The sequence below is a fragment of the Peromyscus eremicus genome, chromosome 4, assembly GCF_949786415.1.
Source record: "Peromyscus eremicus chromosome 4, PerEre_H2_v1, whole genome shotgun sequence".
NCBI lineage: Eukaryota > Metazoa > Chordata > Mammalia > Rodentia > Cricetidae > Peromyscus > Peromyscus eremicus.
Genome location: NC_081419.1, coordinates 15,796,684 through 15,818,505, shown reverse-complemented (window position 1 = coordinate 15,818,505; position 21,822 = coordinate 15,796,684). Strand labels below are relative to the sequence as shown.

The window sequence follows — 21,822 nt, the reverse complement described above, 5'->3', positions numbered from 1 at the left end:
GGGGGTGTTCCCTGTCATTGCTGGCTTATCAGAGCCCCAGGTTCTTGACCGCTGGAGTCAAGCATATTACAAGAATCACTACATTGTCAGTATGACTGTGTGAGCCACATCTTGGCTGCACATGTTGAGGCTGGGTGAGTGGAAGCCTAGCATCAGATGTTCAGACAAGACACTAAACTACTGGGCCCTCCAGCTCAGCTACAAGGAAAGTTGCAGTTTTCTAGAAGCCATGATGTAGCATCCCCACCTCCACTGTTGGTGTCAGTGACTCAGCAGAACGAAGTGCAGGGTGGAGGGACATGGAGACCAGGCTAGTGTGCCCTTTGCCCACAGGGCTTGAGGCACAATTGCCATCCAGAGCTGCCTTCAGCCTGCCCCCACTACTGTGAGATGGGAGCTGCATATCTGCTTCTATACTATTCTCCAGGCTTATGTGCGAAGTGTTAATAGATTAAAATTTTACAAGCACCACAGGGCATGGGGATTGATGCATGCCTTTATTCATAGCACCATGGAGCAAAGGCAGAAGGATCTCTGAGTTTTAGGTCAGCCTGTTCTACACAGACCCTCTCTCTCTCAAAAAAAAAAAAAAAAGTTACCAGTACAATGGTGAAATTTGTCAGACTTGCCCCACACAAACAGGTCCTGTACACGGAAGATTAAATACTAGGAACCAACAGGTCTGTTTCAATGCCCCAGACTCGGATCAATCCCAACTCTGGGCCAGACTGGCCATGACTCTACAGTCTGTTTTGTTTGAGAGAGGGTCGACATAGTCCTGGAATTTGCTGTGTAGACCAGGCTGGACTTGAACTCACAGAGATCTGCCTGCCTCTGCCTCTTTAATGCTGGATTAAAAGGATGCACCACCACTCTCCGCTTTTGTGGCTCTAGTTCTTTGTGGTTCACAACGGCTCTGTCCTCACTCTCAGTAGTGTGGGCAGGTGGCTTCTATTCAGTTCACCATAAGGCTGGGGCCTTTCCCAAGTCCCACAACTGGCAAGTCGCTGAGCCGGGTTTTCACCAGCCTTGTGCCTCAAGCCATTGCCCTGCCCCTGCCACTCACACACATTATTAGACACTAGAAAGAGCCCCCCAAATTCCCTATCCAGTCTTGTTGATGTGTTGGCCTCTAAGACAAACCAGGCAGAATGTTCCCGAATGAATGAATGTCCATTTCAGGCGGTCTCAGGTTGTGGACTCTGGGGTAGCCAAATGTGGGACAGTACTTAGCTACACACTCACTGATCATTCATCGGAACCCAGGACACCAGGGACGAAACGGGCAGCTCCCAGTGAACTTGCAGGAAGCTGAGCTCCTCTTTAGGGCCCCACCCCAGCAGCCGTCCCAGCATGCTCTGCGCCTCGGCCTGGGGCGGGACTTCCGGTACGAGCCTCCTGAGTTCCGTGGCCCGCAGATGTGCGTGTGGTCGCCTGGGAGACGGAACAGGCTGTGGCGTGTGTAGGGCGCCCTTGCAGGTGAGGACCGGCGGGCTGCAGCTAGTAGGCGTTGTGTCCGGGAGGAGCGGGGCAGGCAGCGTGGGGAAACCGAGGCCTGGCGTGGCGACGACCCTGCCGGAGCGGAAAACCCGAATGCCGAGCCCAGCCGAGGTCCAGCGACTAGTGAGACACAGCAGTTTTGCACAGTGCGGTGCTTCGAGCCGCTGCTCTTCCCCGTTATGCGCCGCAGCACCAGGGATCAAGCCTGGCTAATCTAATCATCGAATCCAACCACGAAGGGTGCATGGGCCCTCAACTTCCTTGCCAGGAGTCAGGATATGCCCTTAGATGGGACAGGCAGAAAGATGCCTCTGATGTAGTGAAGGCGGCCTGAGGCTCCCAACTTAGGACTTGAACATGTGAGGGCAACGCGGTGGGGGTGGGGGTGGGGGATGGAATTTCTGCCGCCTTAGATCACACGTTGCCTTTTCGTTGGTGGCCCGGGGCCCAGTGGCAGTGAGTGGTTCTTGCTAGGTCTGCAGACCTGGCTGCTCCTAACCAAGGTTCGTTAGAAGTAAGACATCTTGTTCAGGAGCGACATCGCTGAAGGGGATTGCGTTGTTTTGATGCAGTCAGGCAAGGTGTGCTGTCAACACCTCAATAGTAAGAAATCAAGCTAAGAGCAGGATGTTTTTCTCTTCATTTCTGACTCTGAGTGTGAACTTGTGTTTGATTTTTGTTTGAGACAGGATTTCACTAATGGCCTGAAATTCGGGGATCCAATCTGCCTGTCCTCCCAAATGCTAGGATTAAAAGTGCATGCAGCCTCGCAATGGTGACACACACCTTTAATCCTAAAACTCGAGAGACAGAGGCAGGCGGATCTCTTGAGTTCGAGGCCAGCCAGGGTTACACAGAGAAACCCTGTCTCAAAAAACCAAAAATTAATTAATTAATTAATTTAATGAAATAGAAAAATAAAAAGTGTGTGCCACCACACTCTGGTTTTTTGTTTGTTTAGTTGTTTTTTTTCGGACAATGTTTCTCTGTGTATCCCTGGCTTTCCTGGAACTCTCTCTGTAGACCAAGCTGGCCTGGAACTCAGAGATCCACCTGCCTTTGCCTCCTGAGTGCTGGGATTAAAGGAGTGGGCCACTATGCTCAACTTTCACACCCAGCGTCTTATTATATTTGTTTATTTGCTTATGTGTATGTGGCTTGGTGGCAAGTACCTTTACCTGGTGAGCCATCTCATCCACCTGAGAGTGTGTTTTCTATAATAGTCTTTCATGCTTCTCTTCCCGATTTCCTTCACTCTCAGACTTTGCTTAGTGTTCCCAAGAGAAAGCCTCCTTCGTGCTGTAGTAGACACTTGCTCTGTGTCAGGCAGCACTGTGTGCTGTTCTGAAAAGAGAAATCTCAGAGCAAGCAAAGCCATTCAGCACTGTGTAGAGCAAGGCCACCTGCAGCTGCGATCATGGTTTAGATTACAAGGGCTGAAAGTCTTTTGCTCTGCGCTTTCTGCTTTTGGTGACCAGCTCCCTCTGGTTGGACACGGCACAGACAGAGGCCACACAAGTAGACTGTTTTTACCTATGTTGATGGTAGCCTCAAGGAAGGCAGAGTCATTTTCAGGTGTTGAGTCAAGAACAGGAGTTCCTGGGTGTAAAAGTGTCAGCTTGAAGGAACTTAACCTCAGGATACCCACATGCTGATCTTGAGCCTGGGTCTCTATCTGGGTAGCCCATTGCCTGCTTTTGAACAGACTCTTGCCATCTCCAGCAAGTGTGTGTCTGAAGAAGGATGAGATCTAGACACAATTTCTCATGTTCATAATACTGTGAAGGCAGGCTGAAGCCATGGACATCGACGCCGAGAGAGAGAAAATAACACAGGAGATCCAGGAGCTCGAAAGGATTTTGTATCCTGGATCCTCCAGCGTCCATTTGGAGGTCTCTGAATCCAGTCTCAGTTCGGACTCTGAAGCAGGTGTGCACATGTGTCTGGGCTAGCATGGCATGGCTGGAGCGGTTGGATGTACCCTTTAGCTGTATTAGGCTGTGGGCTGCTCTGTGGCCAGACTCTGTTTCTTGCTCAAACTGTCCTCTGCTTTTACCTCAGCAAGAAAGTTCCTTCCATTCCCTCAGCTTTAGCTCCCAGGCCTGCATGTGCATACCTGCCTGCCTCTGCTGCCATCTGGCCTGGGACCCTCTAGGCAACAGTGGCACCCTGGTGGGAGGGGAGGGCCTTGAGTTCAGCCTGTCTGCCTGCGTAATCTGCATGGCCTAGACACTCAGCATTTCTTTCCTGAGCTTAGTGGATAACCCTCCAATGGGACCCTGTCATGAGAGCTCATCCCTATCCGCAGTATGCTTTGCTACCCATGCTCCCGCTCTAACATAATGTGCTTGTGTTTCTTACAGATTTCCTGCCTGATGAGGACTTGGAAACGGCTGGTGCCCCCACCTTGGTAATTGCTGCTTACCAGGCTGGGCTGCTGGATTACATTTGCTGCTCCCTTCCAAACTGACCCAAGAGGGCTTGGTTTGCACCCCTCTTGGTTTTTCTACAGCTGATACCCATTTATTGTGAAAATAAGGCATCCCAAAGTGTTACTTTTTGTGGTGCTAGGGATGGAATCCAGGGGCTCCTTCACCCTAGGCTCACACCTCCCACTGAGCTGTACCCCTGAACACAAATTATCAAAACTAAGGTTATCGGCAGAAGTAACCACTCTGACAGGCTGGTAACTACTGCTGGTAACAGCTGCTGGCTTTTCCTGAGCTCACACTAAAAACATGAGATGTGGGAGGCAGCAAATCATGTGTCTGGGCCCTGCTTCACAGCTTAACCGCTGTGCCTGTTTCCCGGTCTAGACAGTGGTCACTGTAGATGACTTAGAAAAGCACCTGGCAGAGATCTATTCCTACCAGAGTTGCTAATCATATTTTGATCGGTTTAGGAATTTTGTTTGGGGAAATTTTTACAGTTTGCTTATTTCCTTACTAAGCGAACAAGAATAGAGTCCCTTAGTGTTTAAGGACTATGTGTCTGCTCACTAGACTGACACAGCTCTGAAGTCATTGGATAGAGACTGAAGTTTCGTGGTCCTGCCTGGGCAGCAGCCGTTTTTATAAAATAATCACTCAGAGGCTTAATATTAATTACAAGCTGTTTGGTCTATGGCCCAGGCGTCTTACTAACTAGCTCACTCATCTTAAATTAACCCATTTCTATTAATCTATATATCACCACATGTCTTGTGGCTTTACCTGAGTTCCATTACATCTTGCTTCTCAGGCAGCGGCTCACAGTGGCTCCTCTGACCCTGCCTTTCTTCTCCCTGTCTCTCTTGGATTTCCCACCTGGCTGTCTCCTGTCTTGCCATAGGTCACCGCAGCTTCTTTTTTTGTTTGTTTGTTTTTGTTTTGTTTGTTTTTCGAGACAGGTTTCTCTGTAGTTTTGGAGCCTGTCCTGGAACTCACTCTGTAGCCCAGGCTGGCCTCGAACTCACAGAGATCTGCCTGCCTCTGCCTCCCGAGTGCTGGGATTAAAGGCGTGCACCACCACCGCCCGGCTTCAGCAGCTTCTTTATTAACCAGTGGTAGCAACATATATTCACATGTACAAAAGACCATCCCACAGCAATTGGACATTTGGCATTCCCAGGTTTTGACGATGATGGCTATTCAGGGAGTTTCCTTGCTGAGATCTGACACTTGAGGTGCTGGGGATGGGGGCAAAACAAACTTTCTGAAGTTCAGGCTTCAGATACTTCGGGACGCCTTATTTTCACAATAAATACAAACATGGACGCTGCTTGCTGTGGTACACTGACCCCCAACCCAGCACATGCTTCACAAGCACATCTCATGTTGTTGATTTGAAAAGATGCACACACTCCGGCTTGAGGATGATGGGCTCTGTTTCCAAGTATAACTCCTCCCTTCCCTAAGTAGGGTCAGCTCCTGGTTCCACATTCAGTGGGCTTATACTAGGGATACTTCAGGGTCCCTTGTGGGTTTGGGCTTGAGCGTGGCAACAAGGGGGTTGCCCTCTCTTCATTTGCCATTTCTGGCTCTTAACCAGGAAGAGGAAAGGTGGAGTGAGGCCAGCAATGAGGAGGAGGACCCCAAGGACAAAGCTCTTCCTGAAGACCCCGAGACTTGTCTGCAGCTAAATATGGTCTACCAGGAGGTGATCCAGGAGAAGCTAGCAGAGGTTAGCCAGCTGCTGGCCCAGAATCAGGAGCAGCAGGTAAGAGCCTACTCAAGGCCTGTATAAGCTCTCCTGACCCTCAGTGTCCCACAGGATCAAGTTCCCAGGACAGGGCTCAGAGTGGATCTGTTCACCCACCTCCTGACTGCTTCCTTTTCTTGGCTCACTCATGGCCTTGCTTTTGTTCCAGGAGGAGATCCTGTTTGATCTGGCTGGGACCAAATGCCCCAAGGTGAAGGATGGCAAAAGCCTGCCTTCATACATGTACATAGGCCACTTCATGAAGCCATACTTCAAGGACAAGGTCACTGGAGTGGTAGGTAGTAAAGACTCCTCTATCAGCAGCTGGTTGAGTGTCTTGGGAGGAAGGGGCTGTCTTCTCCACAGCCTATTGTGAGTGCTTGTGAGTTCCCTTGGGTCTTTTAGGTTAATATTTTCTACCATCCTTAAAAATGCCTCATCCTTTGATGAAAGTCAAGGGCTCCCACTGACATTGCCCTCTAGGGTGAAATAGAATTACAGCATTTAGCAAGTCAGTAGTATAGATCTGAAACTGCTGGTGGACTTACGTGTCTGTAAGCATCATGGAGTCTCTGGCCACTTCTTATGCTGGCGGGTCATGCCCAGAGTTTTTCACTCAGCAGTAACATGTCTTGGGCCTGGCCCTGCATGTAGACAGCACATCAGGAGGCTGAAGGGAAGACTCTGAGTCCCCGTGGGGGCCCTGGAGGGTGAGTGTGGTTGGTGCTGTACTGACGCTGTACTGACGCTGTGCGCTCTGACAGGGACCTCCTGCCAATGAGGACACACGAGAGAAGACTGCCCAGGGAGTCAAGGCCTTTGAACAGCTCTTGGTGACCAAGTGTAAGGGCCAACAGGCTTTTGGGCGGGCATCCACCAACCGTGGGAACCACAGCGGGCATCCCCACAGCTTCCCTACAACCTGGCCTCTCCTAGGCATATGCAGTAATTGTCAGGCCTGTCCCTCCAATGGCCTCACAGGTTCCTTCAGTCCTTGATCACTGGGACTGGCCACTTGACCCTTTGCCTTTCCAGTGCGGTGTTGGGTACAGGCTGGGCCACACACACAGCCCTTCCCAACTCTAGCTATTCTCAGAACACCTAGCCCTGAAAGAATACTCTGAGCTAGGCTTTGGGTAGAGGGTGGAATCATGGGCTGGAAGGTGTTCTGGTTGGCCACCCTACTGGCATCTAGAAATGTAGCCACTGCCTTTCTGGAGCAGGAAGGAGGGGGTGGGCTAGGGTTGTAGAGGGGGCTCACATGTGTGTGACATGTGTGTCTGTGGAGTAGGCAAGGCCTCATGACATCACATCACTATTTCTTCCTCCTCAGGGAAGCACTGGGAGAAAGCCTTGCTCAGGAAGTCTGTAGTGAGTGATCGCCTGCAACGCCTACTTCAGCCCAAGTTGCTGAAGTAAGTCTGGAACTAGGTCATCATAGCCTTCCCCACACTTGAACGCCAGGCGGCTGTGGGGCTGGTGAGGTTCATCACGGCATGCTCTTGTCTTTTCATTCCCCTGCTGCCCTTCAGCACTGTGAGGTCAATGTCTGTCCTTTATGCTGCTCTGAAGAAGGTCAGAAGGCGCGTCCATGTTTAGCTACACAATGTGGGCAGTTTCTCAGATTCTCTTCTCTGGGTTTCTGGGCCTGTCAGTAAAAGCAGCTTTATGAGTTTGTTGATGGGTACATATCACATGACCAAAGGGCATCATGTAGTGCCCGATGTGAGTACACAATGAAGGGCATTGTTGTTTTGATAAAGTTGCTAGAAACAGATGTCCTGGGGGCAGGCTGTCACTGTGCCTGAAGAGCCACACCTTCTGGGCCTGTGTAGTCTAAAAGGGGCCAAGTGGCCTCACGATGCTGACAGTGTTAAGGATAGAGTAACTAGGCAGAGGTGTCTCTTAGAGTTGGACACCAGGTACCGGTAGGTCACCTCTGGACTTGTGTGCTCAGTACTGATGGTGAGAGAGCCAGCTCTTCCCTCCCAACCAGTTCCATTTGCTATTTGATGTAGCAGTGGCTGCAGAACTAAGTCAGGCTCGCCGGGGTGTCTGTGTCCTGGAAGCCAAGATTTGGCAGAGGGTCCAGGCTCTGAGACGCAAGCAGCTACCATCTGCCTCTGCAAAGAGTCTGCAACTCCTGCCCTGGATGGTGCTATCCTGGTGGTAGGGGTGCTGCAGAGGTGGTGCCAGGGCTTCCTTTGTGGTCAGGGACCAAGGCAAGAGAGAAAGCATGTTCCTGTGCAGGTTTTCTAACGTTGAGCTGTGAGACGTGACAAGAGCAGTTCAGAGAACAGGGCCTCGGCTTGCACAGTCCATCTCATCCAGCACTCCTCCACTCTGCCTACCTCGCAGGCTTGAGTACTTACGCGAGAAACAGAGCCGAGTCTCCACCGAGTTGGAGAGGCAAGCCCTGGAGAAGCAGATTAAGGAAGCAGAGAAGGAGATTCAGGACATCAAGTAAGCTGGGGCCTTCTGGGTCCAGGGAACAGCTGCAAGCCTTGCATGATACCAGCTCCTTGTCCTTTCCTTCAGCCAGCTCCCAGAGGAAGTTTTGCTGGGGAACCGGCTGGACAACCACGACTGGGAAAAGATTTCCAACATCAATGTAAGTCAGGCAGGCAGACCTGGCCCACAGCTGCAGTAGTGCGTCTAAGCCAAGCATGGGTGGGAACTAGGTGGTAAAGCTTCCCTTGTGCCTTAACCCCTATAAACTCTCCAGTCAAGTAAGCCTAGCCCTATCGGAAGTGGCAAAGGACCTCATGGGACCCTCCCCGACTGACAAGGTGTGCCCTTCCTGAGATGAACAGTCTTCAGTGCCTTTTGGCTACACAAACGAGTTCACTTGCTTAATGGCCCTAGAAGCCACTGGCTGGCAGACAGTGACAGCCCAGCCAGGGGCCATGTCTTCGATAATCTTGGCATCAGCAACCCCTCTAAAGCTTTGTTCTCATGGTGCAGTTTGAAGGAGGCCGCAGTGCAGAGGAGATCCAGAAGTTCTGGCAGAGTTCAGAGCACCCAAGCATCAACAAACAAGAGTGGAGCACAGAGGAGGTAGAGCGGCTGAAAGCCATTGCTGCCACACATGGCCACTTGGAGTGGCATTTGATTGCAGAGGAGCTAGGGGTAAGGACCGGGACCTGGGGACCTGGGAAGTAGGGAGGACATGGGCTTAACTTTAAATTCCCTCTTGTCTGGTGAAAATGTGACCACTTACTGCATTCCTTTGCTTTTTATTTGTCGGCAAAGGCCTAGATGCAAACCATAGCTGGGCCCACCACATCCAGCCCCATAAGTACCATGACTGGAGAACTGGCTCAGTCTACTGGAAAAGCCTTTCCATGGGGGGTATGGGGGATGGGGCTGGTACAGCAGCCGTGTCATGTGGCTGTGGCTTATCTGCCAGGTGCTCCTTCCTGAGGTGTGTCCCTCATCCCTGCCTATCAAAGGCTCTGAATAGCCTGCCTTAGAGCTTGAGAGCTAGAGAGCTTCCTATGAGAGGCATCCCACAGCATCTCCTTCCACCCCTCCAGGAACTAGCAGTGTCGTTTGGACATCTGAGTTAGCTGTCATGAGGATTTTTCTTGTTTGTTTTTAAGATAGGGTCTCACTCTGTAGTCCAGGCTGACCTGAAGCTCACAATGTAGCCCAGGCTGACCTCAAACTCATGGCACTTCTCCTGCTTCAGGCTCCCTTGGCAACATAGTTGTCTATGGCCAGGTTTTCTTTTATAAGCCATAGAACCCTCTCCAAGCTGCTCTTATTCTGGGTCCCTACCATGGTCTAGCAAACTATCACAAGAGCCTGGAAGAGGAGAGCTCTGTTGTACAGAGTGCTGTCTGTGGTTCAGGCCCACCTGTCTCCTGGAAGCCCTTGGAGGGATGTTCTGGGTATCTCTGCATGTGCAGCGTGAAGCCTAGTGATGCCCATTTGTTTCTGTTTGGCCTTGGGAAGACAAGCCGCAGCGCCTTCCAGTGCCTGCAGAAATTTCAGCAGTACAACAAAGCCCTGAAACGCAAGGAGTGGACAGAAGAGGAAGACCACATGCTCACCCAGCTGGTCCAGGAGATGCGTGTTGGGAGCCATATTCCATACCGCAAGAGTAAGCCCACCACCCCAAAAGGCATCTTCCAGTCCCTTGAGCTGCTCCAAGTCCTAGTGGCCTGAGGTCCTAGGTGCTTGGAAGCAGAGACTTGTAGAAGAGTGCACAGCTCTACTAGGGAGAGGCGGGAGGGGGAGTGAAGGTCCTGGTGACCAGAGTAACTTCACTCCGTAGCTTCTGGGAGGCCCCTCTGTCCCTGCATATTGCCTGCATAAGATGGATGAGTCCCAGTCTTCTCTGTCCCCAGTTGTCTACTTCATGGAAGGAAGAGATTCCATGCAACTGATCTACCGTTGGACCAAGAGCTTGGACCCTAGCCTGAAAAGGGGATCCTGGGCCCCAGAGGAAGATGCTGTAAGTCTGGCACTCAGAGAAAACTGTACCCAGGAAGTTTACCTGGCTGTCCACAGTACAGTCATATGCCATTCTTAAGCTGAGAGACCTCAGAGTTGGGAGGGTATGGCTATCCAATGGAGACATTGTCTGTTCGCTTCTTTCCTGCAGAAATTGCTTCAAGCTGTTGCCAAGTATGGGGCGCAGGACTGGTTTAAAATCCGGGAAGAGGTGCCAGGTAGGAGCGATGCCCAGTGCAGAGACCGGTGAGTTGCCCGCACTGGCTGAAGGAGCGACTTGCTTGAGTCACACTTCTGTAGGCAGGCTGGGTGACGAGGCCCAAGAGCGATCGATGTATCCACAGGAGCTTTGTGGACTGGGGTTGGCACTGTTGGAAGCAGGACTTTCATGTTTCTGTTGTCTACAAGGAGTCAAATGCTAGTGGCAACTCTTGCAGATTTCCTCCCCCATTGCCCGTGAGAAGGTCCCCATCAGACTGCTAGGGCTCTCTCCTTTTCTCCCTAGTTTCTTCCAGTGTTTGTTCAAACATATTTCACTTTACCTTGTTAATGTAAATTACCCACAATCTGTACTTAGCAACCCCACAGAATCCCATTCAAACAAGCAGCAGGCAACAGACTTGTCTCCAGAGATAGCCAAGTAGCCAAAAGGCCCATGGAAAGATGCTCAGAGTCCCTAATTTCAGGAATGCAAAACTCAAGTGTCCCAAACAGGAACTCTTGTACTGGACAAGAAGGTTCATAGAACATTATTCATTGTCAACAAGAACATGTGGGGTACAAATTTGGAGTCCTGGTGTTTGCAAGGAAGGGCATTCTGATAGATGCTGTGTTTCCATACATTTGGATAAAAGGTGCATGAGCCTTGAACATTTTGACCATTTGGCCAGTGTTTATCAAGACATGTTTATTTCAGGAATGTCCCTGGGTCAGTGACTCTTGTGTTTGGCTTTCTGGGAGCTGCCAGACTTTATGTAAAGTGTCTCTATTATTTTGTGCTCCCACAAGCAGCATGTGAGGGTTCAGGCTTTCTACATTCACCGCAGCGTCTGCTCCTGTTGTCACTGTCTCTGCTTGTGACTGGACCCTTCCACGTGCTCGTGAAGTAGTCTCTCACAGTGGCATCGCACAGCAGCCCTTGTGGCTGACTGCTGAGCTGCTTTGCCTGTGCCTACTGGCTTCTTACATGTGTACATCTCTTTGGAGAAACGTCTGCCTTGCCGGGTTTAAATTACTTGTCTTTGTATTACTGGCTTGCAAGGGTTCGTTATGTGTTCCAGATGTAAGTCCCTATCAGTGGCAGGATTTGCATGGATATGCCAGTCTATGGCTTGTCTCTCCTTTTTTAACCAGAGTCCTCAAAGCAGTGGTTTTCAACCTGTGGGTCGTGACCCGTTTGGGGGTTAAATAATCCTTTCACAGGGGTCACCAAGACCATTGGAAAACACAGATATTTACATTACAATTCATAACAGTAGCAAAATTGTAGTTACGAAGTAGCAACAAAAAATAATTTTATGGTTGGGAGTCACTACACCATGAAGAACTGTATTAAAAGGTCACAGCATTAGGAAGGTTGAAAACCACTGCCTTAAAACATAAATTTTTCTTTTAATGTTTGATGAAGTCTTGCTTGTCTTGATTTTTATTTATTTTTTTTGCTGGTGGTGTCATTCTAAGAAATGATTGGAGAAGGCAGAAGAGCAGTGGTGGGTGGGGTCTTACCGTTCCTCTGCTCACCATTTTCAGCTACATCAGAAGATTACATTTCAGCTTGAAGAAGGGACGGTGGAATGCGAAAGAAGAACAACAGCTGATCCAGTTAATAGAAAAATACGGTGTTGGTGAGTTGTCCTTTCTGGGCTGCTGCCTCTGGGCGGACTGGGAATTCCTACAGCCCCTCTGGAGACCCGCATCTTTTCGGGTCTCGGGCTGCTGTCCTGACGTCAGCTTCTGCCTCATTCTCAGTCTTGACAAGTGGCAGTGCGTCTCCCTGGTTCCAAATGCTCTTTTGTTTTAGTGCTGGTGCTGGCGGTGGGACCCAGGACCTTACTCTGGCTAGGCAGGCATGCCTCCAAGCCCAGCTCCATGCTCTCCATTACAAATAAGTAGCTATTCACTATAGGAAATTAGGAAGCCAGACGAAGTGGCACATGCCTTTAATCCTGCCACTCAGAAGGCATGTGCAAGCACACACACACACAGCATACACAAATACCTATAAAACACAAGGTGGAGAGCATTGAGGAGCACTACCCAAGATTCACCCCTGGCCTCCATGTTCATGCACACATACATACACCTGCAGTGTATCACCTAACATTGTCACAGCTGTGCTACCCTTTGGGAGGCTTCTGGTCCTGCTTCCTTGGCTTCATTGGCTGCCTTGGTGTTCTGTGCAGAGGAGCCTCTGAGATGTTCAGTCAAATCTTTTGTGACTGACGTTTGCAGTATTTCCCAAGTTTTTGCTACAGGGCAGGAGTGAGTGTTTATAGTTAAATCTTGCTAATAACTAGTGATTCTGCCTCAGAAAAAAAGCTAACTATGGTTCTAGGACATGCAAAATACAAAGGATTTTGTCACTTGTTGTCACACTTCCCCATAAGTACAACCTACAGGTGTCCTTCTGCAGCACTAGGAACAAAGCATTGACATTGTCTCTTTAAGAGCCTTAGTACAGCAGATGCACCAGGGCCTGGAATGACTTCCCCTCCCTACCTGTGTGTGCCAGAACTTCCTCAAGGGGTGGGTCAGCCCTGAAGTACAGATGCTGCCAAACACAGGTGCTCTGGCCTTGGTGATAACTGCCTCTGGCCAAGCACATGAGGGAAGAGCATCCTGATGACTTAGCCTCGATCCTAGAGGCTGGAGTCTGGTTTCTTTTTTTTTTTTGCAGGTCACTGGGCAAGAATAGCTTCTGAACTGCCCCATAGGTCAGGCTCCCAGTGTCTGAGCAAGTGGAAAATACTGGCCAGGGTGAGACATTGGTTTGCTTTCTGTGGATATGCTTTGCTCAAGCTCAGGTGGAAGGCCCCTAACCTGTGGGAGTGCTTGGGCTGGATGAGATGTAGTAGTGGTGTGGAGGGGAGCAAACAGGTTCTGGCCCTTACGTGTCCTTTTCAGGAGGCCAAGGGCAGAGGGAGACCATACCTCAGCAGCAGTGTGCTCTGCCCCTGGAGGTGTTCGTGCCTGGGACCTCTTTAAGGCTAGCCTACTTGCCTGTCACCAGTACGCCTGGGTAGCTGAGACCTGAAGCAGCCCTTTCCTCCCCTCAGAAGAAGCAGCGTCTCCAGAAGAGGAGGTTGCGGAGGCCCCATCATAGTCGCCAGTGGAGCTCTAGCAGCAGCAGTGACAGCAGCAGTGAGGGCTATGGCGGCAGCAGCAGCAGCAGCAGCAGCAGCAGCAGCAGCAGCAGCGAAGACTCAGATATGGAGCTGGAACAGTCTCTGGAGAACGGCAGAGCACTGGTTCCTCAACCGTACAGAGTGCCAGACATTGACCTGTGGGTTCCTACCAGGCCAGTCACCAGCCAGTCACAGAGAGAAGGGTCAGGGTGCTACCCAGCACACCGTGCTGTCTCCTGCACTCTTGATGCCACTCAAAGTCAGCACAAGGAAGATTCTACCACTGTCTCCACTCCTGAGATGAGCCAGGTGCCGATGCCCTGTGAGACTCACAGAGCTTTTCCAAGAAGGGCTCAGTTCCTACACTTACCAGACACTCACCTAGCAAGCATGGAGGACCCAGCCGGCAAGGTGAGCCCCAGTGCACCCTAGAATGTGAGAAAGGGGAGGAGTAGGTGCTCTGTGCTCTTAGTGGTCACTGACGCTGGCACTCTGGACAGTTTGGTTTCTGACCTGGCCATAGCCATGTCCTCTTGTTCACTAGAATGTGTTGCTTAGGGATGATTTCAGAGTTGTGCAGTAGCAGTGCCCTTCACAATGCAGCCTCCATTGTCCCCAAGTCATTTGCTCTAAAGGCGGTAAGGACATTTGCTTCAGGGCACATCTGAGTGGGCAGTTCCCCACCTCCAACTGCTGTGAGTCCACAGGTGTCCTTGTGCAGTGTCTTTCCAACTTGGCTGGCCGTACGCATCTACCTTTCTCCCCCTCTGTCCTCAGAGTTAGGGACCTGGGCCAGATGCAGCTCTGGCCGTGGCTGGAGCAGCCTGTGGGGCTGCATAGGCTGCTGTGCCCAGAGGTGTGCTGGAGGGATGGTGCAGTCACCTCAGCCAGGGTACTGCCTGCCATGCGGACCAGAGCATCTCTTAGAGAGAGAGCTAAGCCAGGCCCTACCTGAAGAGCACATACTTACCTTACCACAGAGTACTTTCCCAACTAGCAAGTAGTATTCATGATGTATGCCACGCGGTCTTACAGGGAGGTGTCACACCCGCACCAGGTCCTGCTGCAGCCAATCTTACAGAACCTCTTTTGATATACAGCATGTGCTCAGAGTACCCCTAAAGAGAATGCTGCAGTTGGTCAGGACCCGCCCAGCCACCCAGAGCCACACACTAGTGAAGCAAAGACCGAAGCAGCCACCCCTGCCTAATTCATGCTCAGAGTCCGACCCTGGGGACAGTGTGGCTGGACCCCATCTGCGGCGGCGGCTGTGGCATGGAACTTTCCAGAATGAGCAGAGACGCAAGAGACAGGCTCTGCACCGCAGGCTTCTTAAACACAGGCTTCTGCTGGCGGTGATCCCCTGGGTGGGTGACATCAACCTGTCCTGCACACAAGCTCCTAGGAGACCTGCAGTGGTGCAAACTCAAGGTACTACTACCCAGGGCTCTTTGGGGAGCTTTCCAGAGCTGGGGTGGGAGCAAGCAGTTAAGTGCTAACCACAGGGCAGTGGCCTGGTGGGGTCCTTTGGAGAGGCAGATCCACAAAGGACAGAAGTGACTAACCCTGAAGGGTTTGAAGAAGAACAGTTGGGCCACCCTTTCCTCCCTGCCCTTGTGAAACAAGGTCCAGCTGGATTTGGGGTGGTGGTGAGAGGCTTAGGGGGCCCTAACTTCTGCTCTTGGAGGCATTGTGGAGCGCTGAGGCTGCTCTGCCCTAGACTGTCTTGGGAGCTTCAAACTGGAGCCACTTTGCTTTGCCCTTGTCCTCTAGCTGACAGCATCAGGATGCAGTTAGAGCGTGCTCACCTGACCAGCACTCCAGTGTTCACATTGCTTATTCAGGTAAGCCCCCAGCGGGGTACTGTCTGCTCTGTCCTCTGCTGGTGAAGAGGCAGGTGTGCATGGAGCCCAAGTCCAGGCTGCAGGCTGTAGAAATGTTGTGACCTTCCTGGGCAGTCAGAGGCTTTAGGAGTTTGGGTCTACTCCTGGAACAGCCATGGTCAGGGCTGCTTTACATCTCCTTGACCATCACTGGGCCTGGCCCAGTGTGGGGTGGAGCGGGGAGGTTCTCATTCTCGGGTCTCTCAGCTACTGCAGATTGATACTGCGGGCTGCATGGAGGTAATTCGAGAGAGGAAGACCCAGGCACCTGCACTGCTCGAGCCTGGCACCCAGAACCCCCAACCACATCTACAGGTAACAGACACCAGGAACAAGAAGGTCACACTGGGTATGGTGGCATACTCCTTTAATCCCAGCACTCGGAAGGTAGTAACAGGTGGATCTCTGTGAGTTCAAAGTCAACCTGGTCTACATAGTGAGTTTCAGGCCAGCCGGGGCTACATAATGAGACCTTGCCTCAAAAAAAGGAGTGAGAGCCAGGTGGTGGTGGCACACGCCTCTAATCCCAGCACTCGGAGGCAGAGGTAGGTGGAGCTCTGTGAATTCAAGGTCAGCCTGGTCTACAGAGCGAGATCCAGGACAGGCACCAAAACTACACAGAGAAACCCTGTCTCGAAAAACCAAAAAGTACTGCCCATCCCCTGCCCCATAGTGGCCTAGGTTCAGTGTCTCGACCCTTCCTCAGAGGGACAATTCCCAGACATTTCCATGGAAAAGTTGGCTTTCCCTCAGAACAGCCCTAACCATACCTTCTCCAGGGAGGCATCTGTGTGAGCCGCCCCACGGGAAGCCTGATTAAGTCTGAGGCAGGTGCATGGTAGGCTGTGGGTAGGCTATGGGTAGGCTTGCCAGCTGCAAGGCCTGGTCTCTGCGAGTCACTAATACCATCTGTTCTAGAAACCAAACTCATGAGTTTAGAGTGGGGAAGGCTTTACCTTGGAGCCCTGTCACGTGGGGAGACCGAACCCAAGTGGAACTCTGGTGCCCATGGCCCATGAGCCCCACGAGCCCCACACTGTCCAATGATGACTTCACAAGCTCCGGCCAGGCAGCCTTTAGTGGAACTGTACTGAAAGCCTACAGCAGAAGCTGTTACCCTTCCCCAGGACCCCTGAGCTCAGTGCAGGGGGGAAGGCCCCAGAGTTGTGGGTGAGAGGGAAGAACTAATGGGATCCAGCAAAGATTCTCCAGGCTGACTGTCCTCTCTTCACAGGCATCCTCCAGTGCCGAGAACAGCACAGGTACCATCTGCCACATCTTTCTCTCTTTTGGTGGGAAATGCCATGCATTTGAGCCACAGTGGCCCTGAGAATAGGCCTGGAACTGCTCAGGCTTTCAACTTCAGGCAGCCACTGGGGGCTCGGGGCACCTTGTCATGTCATGAGGGGAGAGCCCAGCAGTCTTGGTGTTGAGGATGCTAGATGTTGAGGAGCCAATCTCTCACAGCTTGTTAGATGGAGACTGGGCTGTCCCTGGCATCTATCTGTTGCCCTCCCTGTGAACAGAGTGCACATGGGCTTGCTGGTGTTCCTGGGCGCAGAGCCTGGAGTTCTCCTCAAGCTAGTTGTCTCTTCCTCTAGGCTGCATGCCGGGTCAGCAAACTGCAAAGAGAGACAGCCACAAAGGGCGTCCACGGCTGGGATCCTGCGGGACTGAGGCTACCTCCCTCCAAGTTCCTGTAACAGCCCCACATGGCTTCCGGCCAAAGCCCAAGACTGTATCTGAGCTCCTTCGTGAGAAGCGGCTCCGTGAGTCCCGTGCCAAAAAGGCCACTCAGGCCCTCGCTGCCATCAACAGCCAGTTGCTCATCTCTTCCCCTGTGATCCTCCAGCCCCCTGGGCTGCCGGCCCCCCAGGGTTCCCCAGTGGCAGGCCCTGCAACATCCAGTGTAGAACTCTCTGTCCCTGCGGCCCCAGTGATGGTCAGTTCAAATTCTCCTGGCTCCTGGCAGGTGGCTGGGATCTCAGCCACAGACAAGCAGCCCTCTACCCTGCAAACCATTCCCCTAAGCCCCTCCCACAAAGGGACCCAGATTGTGGCCCCTGCTGCTTTTAGGAGCCTGGCCCTAGCTCCCAGGCAGGTCCCCGCAGGCTGCCCTCTGAGTACTCTAGGACAGTCTCAGGCCTCTGCCACATCCCAGAAGCAGGACCTGCCCAAGGTCCTGCCCCTCCCAGCAGCCCCCAGCCCCAGTCAGCTGCCTGGGCAGCCCCTCAGTCTACCACCAGTTCTTGGCCCACAGGCAAGTGGGCAGCCCCTGGCAGCCAAGGCCAGCCTTCCTGTCAACTGGGTGCTCACAAATCAGAAGCCGCTCTCTGTCCCAGTGCCAGCTGTGGCGGGCCTCCCCCAGTCAGTGACGACCCCTGAGACCATAGGGTCACCGGCAAAACAGCCACCTTCCCCTGCCACGACTCCTGCTTGCCTGGGACAGCTTCCAGCCAGTGCAGACACAGAGCCCAAAGGTCCTCAGGGCCAGGAAGTACCACCCACATCTGGGCCCAAAAAGAAGGCCTTGGACCTAAGTCTGCTTTCCCAGGAGAGTGAGGCAGCCATACTGCCGTGGCTGAAGGGGTGCCGAGGTGCTTGTGTGCCCCCACTGGGGAGCAGGATCCCCTATCAGCCCCCTTCACTGTGCAGCTTGAGAACATTGTCCAGCCTCCTCTTCCATAAAAAGGACTTGGAAGAGAAGGCTTCCTCTCTGGTCGCCAGCCAGGCAGCTGGGTCCCAATCTGAGCCCAAGGCTGGAGCCCTACAAACTTCCTTGGAACTGGTACAGAAGCAATTCCGGGACAACCCAGCCTACCTCCTCCTAAAGACACGTTTCCTAGCTGTCTTCTCTCTTCCTGCGCTCCTGGCCACTCTGCCACCCGACGGTGTCCCTACTACCCTGTCACCAGCCATGGCTGTTGGTTCTGAAAGTGACAGTGAAGACCTTGGTGACCTGGAACTCAAGGACAGGGCCAGGCAGTTGGACTGCCTGGCCTGCAGCACACAAGCAAGCCCAGCAGCCACAGACCCGGTACAGGTAAGGATGCTGTGACAGGCGAAGGGTTCTGCAGTGCCTTGCCTGCCTGTGTGTCTGGCTTGCTGGGAGTGGTGAGCTGGGCAGGTGGAAGTTGTGCAAGGAAGCATTCTGTGGGTTTCGGAAGGAGGAGGAAGCCTGTCCAGTCTGCCCGGTTTGAAAGGGCTTCTTAGCAGAAGTTGCCTCTCCTGGACTGGCTGTAGTAGAAGAGGGAGGCAGCCTTCTACTATGATGTAGCCCCACCCCACACATAAAGCACACACCCAGACTCAAGGTAGAGAGGCAGGCCTGACACATGCCCCTGGAGTGGGCTGTGGGTACAGTGTGTGTGTGTGGGGGGGGGATTGCCCTTGTTCGTGTTCTTGTGGGTAGTTTCTCCCAGGTGTCTCTTGCTCACAGAGAGCTGGCCTGGGAAGACAGTCTGGTTCCCATGGGAACCTAGGGACGAAATGTGAGGACTCAATTCCCTGCCCTCCCTGGCTAGTCCCAGGGAGCCCTAGCAGGCCTCTTCCCCTGCGAGGGTTAGAAATGTGGAGCCTTCACACAGCTGTCACTACGTCCCTGCTGGTGCTACCCTAGTTCCAGGGTGACCTGGGCATCTCTAGGATATGTTCTTGTCTCTGTCTCCATTGGCCCGCACCTCAGAGCAGGAGATACCATGGAATTGCCTAATGGTTGGAGACCCCGCCCAAGGGGCAGACTGTAGAAAGCTAGCACGGGCTGCTCCCACATCCCTGTCCTGGGGAAGCAACTGCCAGATGTTAGGGCTTGGTTGGTAGTAGGGACTGTCCTGAGAGTCCTCCCTTCCCCATCCCCTGCCTAGTCTGGCCAGGGTCACTCTTGTCTTCCCTGGCCTGACTTTTTATTGTTTCAGAGAGTTCCAGGTCCTGGGGAGGATTCTGCCCCCTCCCACCTGGATGCTTCTGATGACCTTGATGTGCTCAGGACTCGGCATGCTCGGCATCCCCGGAAACGGAAGCTGCTGTGAGCAGAAAGGTGAGTCACTGGAGACTGCCAGCCTGCAACCAGGAAGAGTTTAGAATATGGGCTTCCTCTGCCTGCTCTGGGAACAGCTGAGCTGAGGCAGGGATAGCAAGTCTGAAGGCTGGACTTAGGTGGACAGGGCAAGGCTTCTAGAGGTGCTTTTGGAACACGTAATGCCCCTTGTCCTCCGTCATTCCCTACCTGAAGCCCCATGTTGCCCAGTGTGCCTCTAGGCCTTGGCACTTCTCCCTCTGCCTGAGTTCTATCCCCTCTCTGACTGCTTTTCTGAGGTGGCACTGTCAACTCAATGTAAGTCTCAGGTGTTCACCACACGCAGCCCATCAGCAGTTACCTGTCCATGGTCTCTGACCACAAACCAGACTGTCCCTTACTTTCATGGCTGAGTCCCTGGGTCCAGGTCAAGGTAAGCAAGGAAGGCGATGGAGCTGTGAGCGGTAGGTATCCAGGATGTTCTAGTTGGCTCATAAAGCCACCCTAAGTTATACCACCTGCTCTCATAGTGCCAGCTTAGTCCCTACACTTCGGCATGCCATCTGTGGGGTCTGTCTCGGTGCCTGGGGCCTGCTGGGGTAAGAACACTATCAAGAGTATCCCTGTGTTTCAGGACAAGGACTCAAGGGCTCCAGAAACCCACTCTTACACCAGGCAAGAGGCAGAGCCCAGGCCTGACCAGAAGCCCACAGCCTTCTGCGAGAGGAAGCGGAGGCCAGGAAGCTGCAGGCCTGCAAACTAACCTGTCTGCAGCAAGCCACAGTGACTCTGATAGCAGTGGCCCTGTGGTCACAGGCTCAACTGTGACCAAATGAAATCCACGTATTTGAAGGAATAAAGTAAATGTCTATTTTTTTTCTTTAAAAGCACTCCATAGCCCTTTGTGGTTTTGTCATCTAGTGCTGGGTACCCACCAGCATCTGGGATGTGTTTGCCTGCCAGTCCCAAGAGCCTCCCACACCCTCGGCTGCCCAAGCAGCCCCTGGACCCAGTACTTCACCAGAGAGCAGGGAGAGTGGAGAAACAGCTCTTCATCGCCTTTCATGAAAATGTGTCAGTTGGCCTGTACCTCCCTAGACAGGGTCCCTAGAACCAGCATCCATCACTACAGCAGCTCCCCCTCGTGATGGTAGTAGGCATGTCTTTGGCATGGAGCCAGGACCCAGCTGGGTCTTCCCTCTCCCTTTCCTTAGTCACTGTTGTGATCCCAGACTCTCGAGTCCCAGGCCCCTTGGCTCTCCAGGATTTGGTTCTTACATGTGTTTCATCCTCTGTTGTGGGAAATTTCCAATGCAAAGTAAAAGGGCAGTTGTGACCAGCCTGGTCCTGGTGCTTGTCCAGCTGTCAACAGGGGATAACCCTTCGACCCAGCGATGGCTCATCATGCACAAACCAGCGTGGCTGCCTACTGATCGGGCACATCATGCATCCAGGGGCCAGTCTTTTTAGTGGCTCCCTCGAACCTCCACATTAGATTTCTTCATTTTGGAGCACTTGGGGGTTTTCAGGTATCTTTGTGCTGTTGATCTTCACCTCGGGCTTATGACCAAGAGCTTGGCATTTTTATTAGCACTTTAAGAAGACACCATGATCTGTTTCTACTATTTGGAGACAGCTGTGAAGGCCTGGTGCTGGTTTCCCTAGGGTGACTGGAAAGCCGTGAACCCCTCTCTGCCATCCTGGAAACCCAGGCAAAGCACAGTCCCTAGCAGCGTGGCTTCCAAAGAGGACTCCTTATTGCCTGCTTCTGGAAGTTCAGGGCCACTGTCCCCACAGGAGCCAGCAGAAAGGCAGAAGGCCGCAAAGGAAGGGACAGTTGGGCCTCTGCTCTATATAAGCTTCCCACCCTTCCCACAACAGCACTGGAGCTTCTGCCTTAACTCAGTCCAGCAGGCCAGGCAGTGGCACCTGTCAAACAGCTACACTGGCTGGGCAGGGCTGGCAGGTCCCCACGCCCATCTCAGGCTGACTCTTGAAGGGCCACCCTGAAGTAGAGGCTGTGGCACACAGTCCATAGAGGACTCTAGCTGCCTGTAGCCTGTGGATTTTGACCAAGCCTTGTCCTGGTGCCTGGACTAGCTCTGCAACTCCCTGGATTAGCTCCAACTTGGCTCCGTGTCCTAGAGGAGAAGAAGGCACAGGGTAGGGGTGCTCTAATGATGGATTGGGGTGCCATATCTCTACTGAGTGTCATCTTGTGGACTGTCAGCTTTGGTATGGCCGGAGTCTATGAGCTCAGGGTTGTGGCTAAACCCTTTACCCTGTAGTCCTGACCCTGTCCTGCCACACCTAGCCTGCACCACTGTCCCTGGATGGTAGGTGAGGGTATTAGACACAGTGCCATGCTGGAGAAGCAGCTTCCAGAAGCCTGGATCCAGGAGGGCCTTGGACCACCCGTCCACAGCGCCCAATGCTGAGATTC

At 52.6% G+C, this 21,822-nt stretch overlaps 1 protein-coding gene across 2 annotated transcripts; it reads left to right on the top strand.

Moving 5' to 3' along the window:
* The first annotated feature begins 1,392 nt into the window (after window positions 1-1,392).
* On the top strand, window positions 1,393-21,120 carry Snapc4 (small nuclear RNA activating complex polypeptide 4). Of its 2 annotated transcripts, none has more exons than XM_059260334.1 (23): window positions 1,393-1,479; window positions 3,287-3,429; window positions 3,864-3,910; window positions 5,530-5,697; window positions 5,849-5,974; window positions 6,444-6,522; window positions 7,013-7,094; window positions 8,038-8,142; window positions 8,218-8,290; window positions 8,644-8,808; window positions 9,637-9,784; window positions 10,032-10,138; window positions 10,289-10,383; window positions 11,887-11,981; window positions 13,034-13,113; window positions 13,413-13,892; window positions 14,582-14,912; window positions 15,255-15,325; window positions 15,572-15,679; window positions 16,599-16,626; window positions 16,966-18,407; window positions 19,279-19,400; window positions 20,014-21,120. In XM_059260334.1, the coding sequence occupies exons 2-22, from the start codon at window positions 3,300-3,302 to the stop codon at window positions 19,390-19,392; spliced, it is 4,074 nt and encodes a 1,357-aa protein (XP_059116317.1). In that variant the 5' UTR covers window positions 1,393-1,479; window positions 3,287-3,299; the 3' UTR covers window positions 19,393-19,400; window positions 20,014-21,120. The 2 variants fall into 2 exon arrangements, with proteins under 2 accessions (XP_059116317.1, XP_059116318.1); XM_059260335.1 differs by having other exon boundaries at window positions 1,404-1,479; window positions 3,291-3,429.
* Window positions 21,121-21,822: the final 702 nt, after the last annotated feature.

What these genes read in the sequence shown, in the direction of transcription:
- Snapc4 (XM_059260334.1), top strand. Translation starts at nt 3,300, where the DNA reads ATGGACATCGACGCCGAGAGAGAGAAAATAACACAGGAGATCCAGGAG. An exon ending in ACAGCTCTTGGTGACCAAGT is followed by an intron (nt 6,523 to 7,012) that starts GTAAGGGCCAAC and finishes CTTCCTCCTCAG; the next exon opens with GGAAGCACTGGGAGAAAGCC. An exon ending in GGGCCCCAGAGGAAGATGCT is followed by an intron (nt 10,139 to 10,288) that starts GTAAGTCTGGCA and finishes TCTTTCCTGCAG; the next exon opens with AAATTGCTTCAAGCTGTTGC.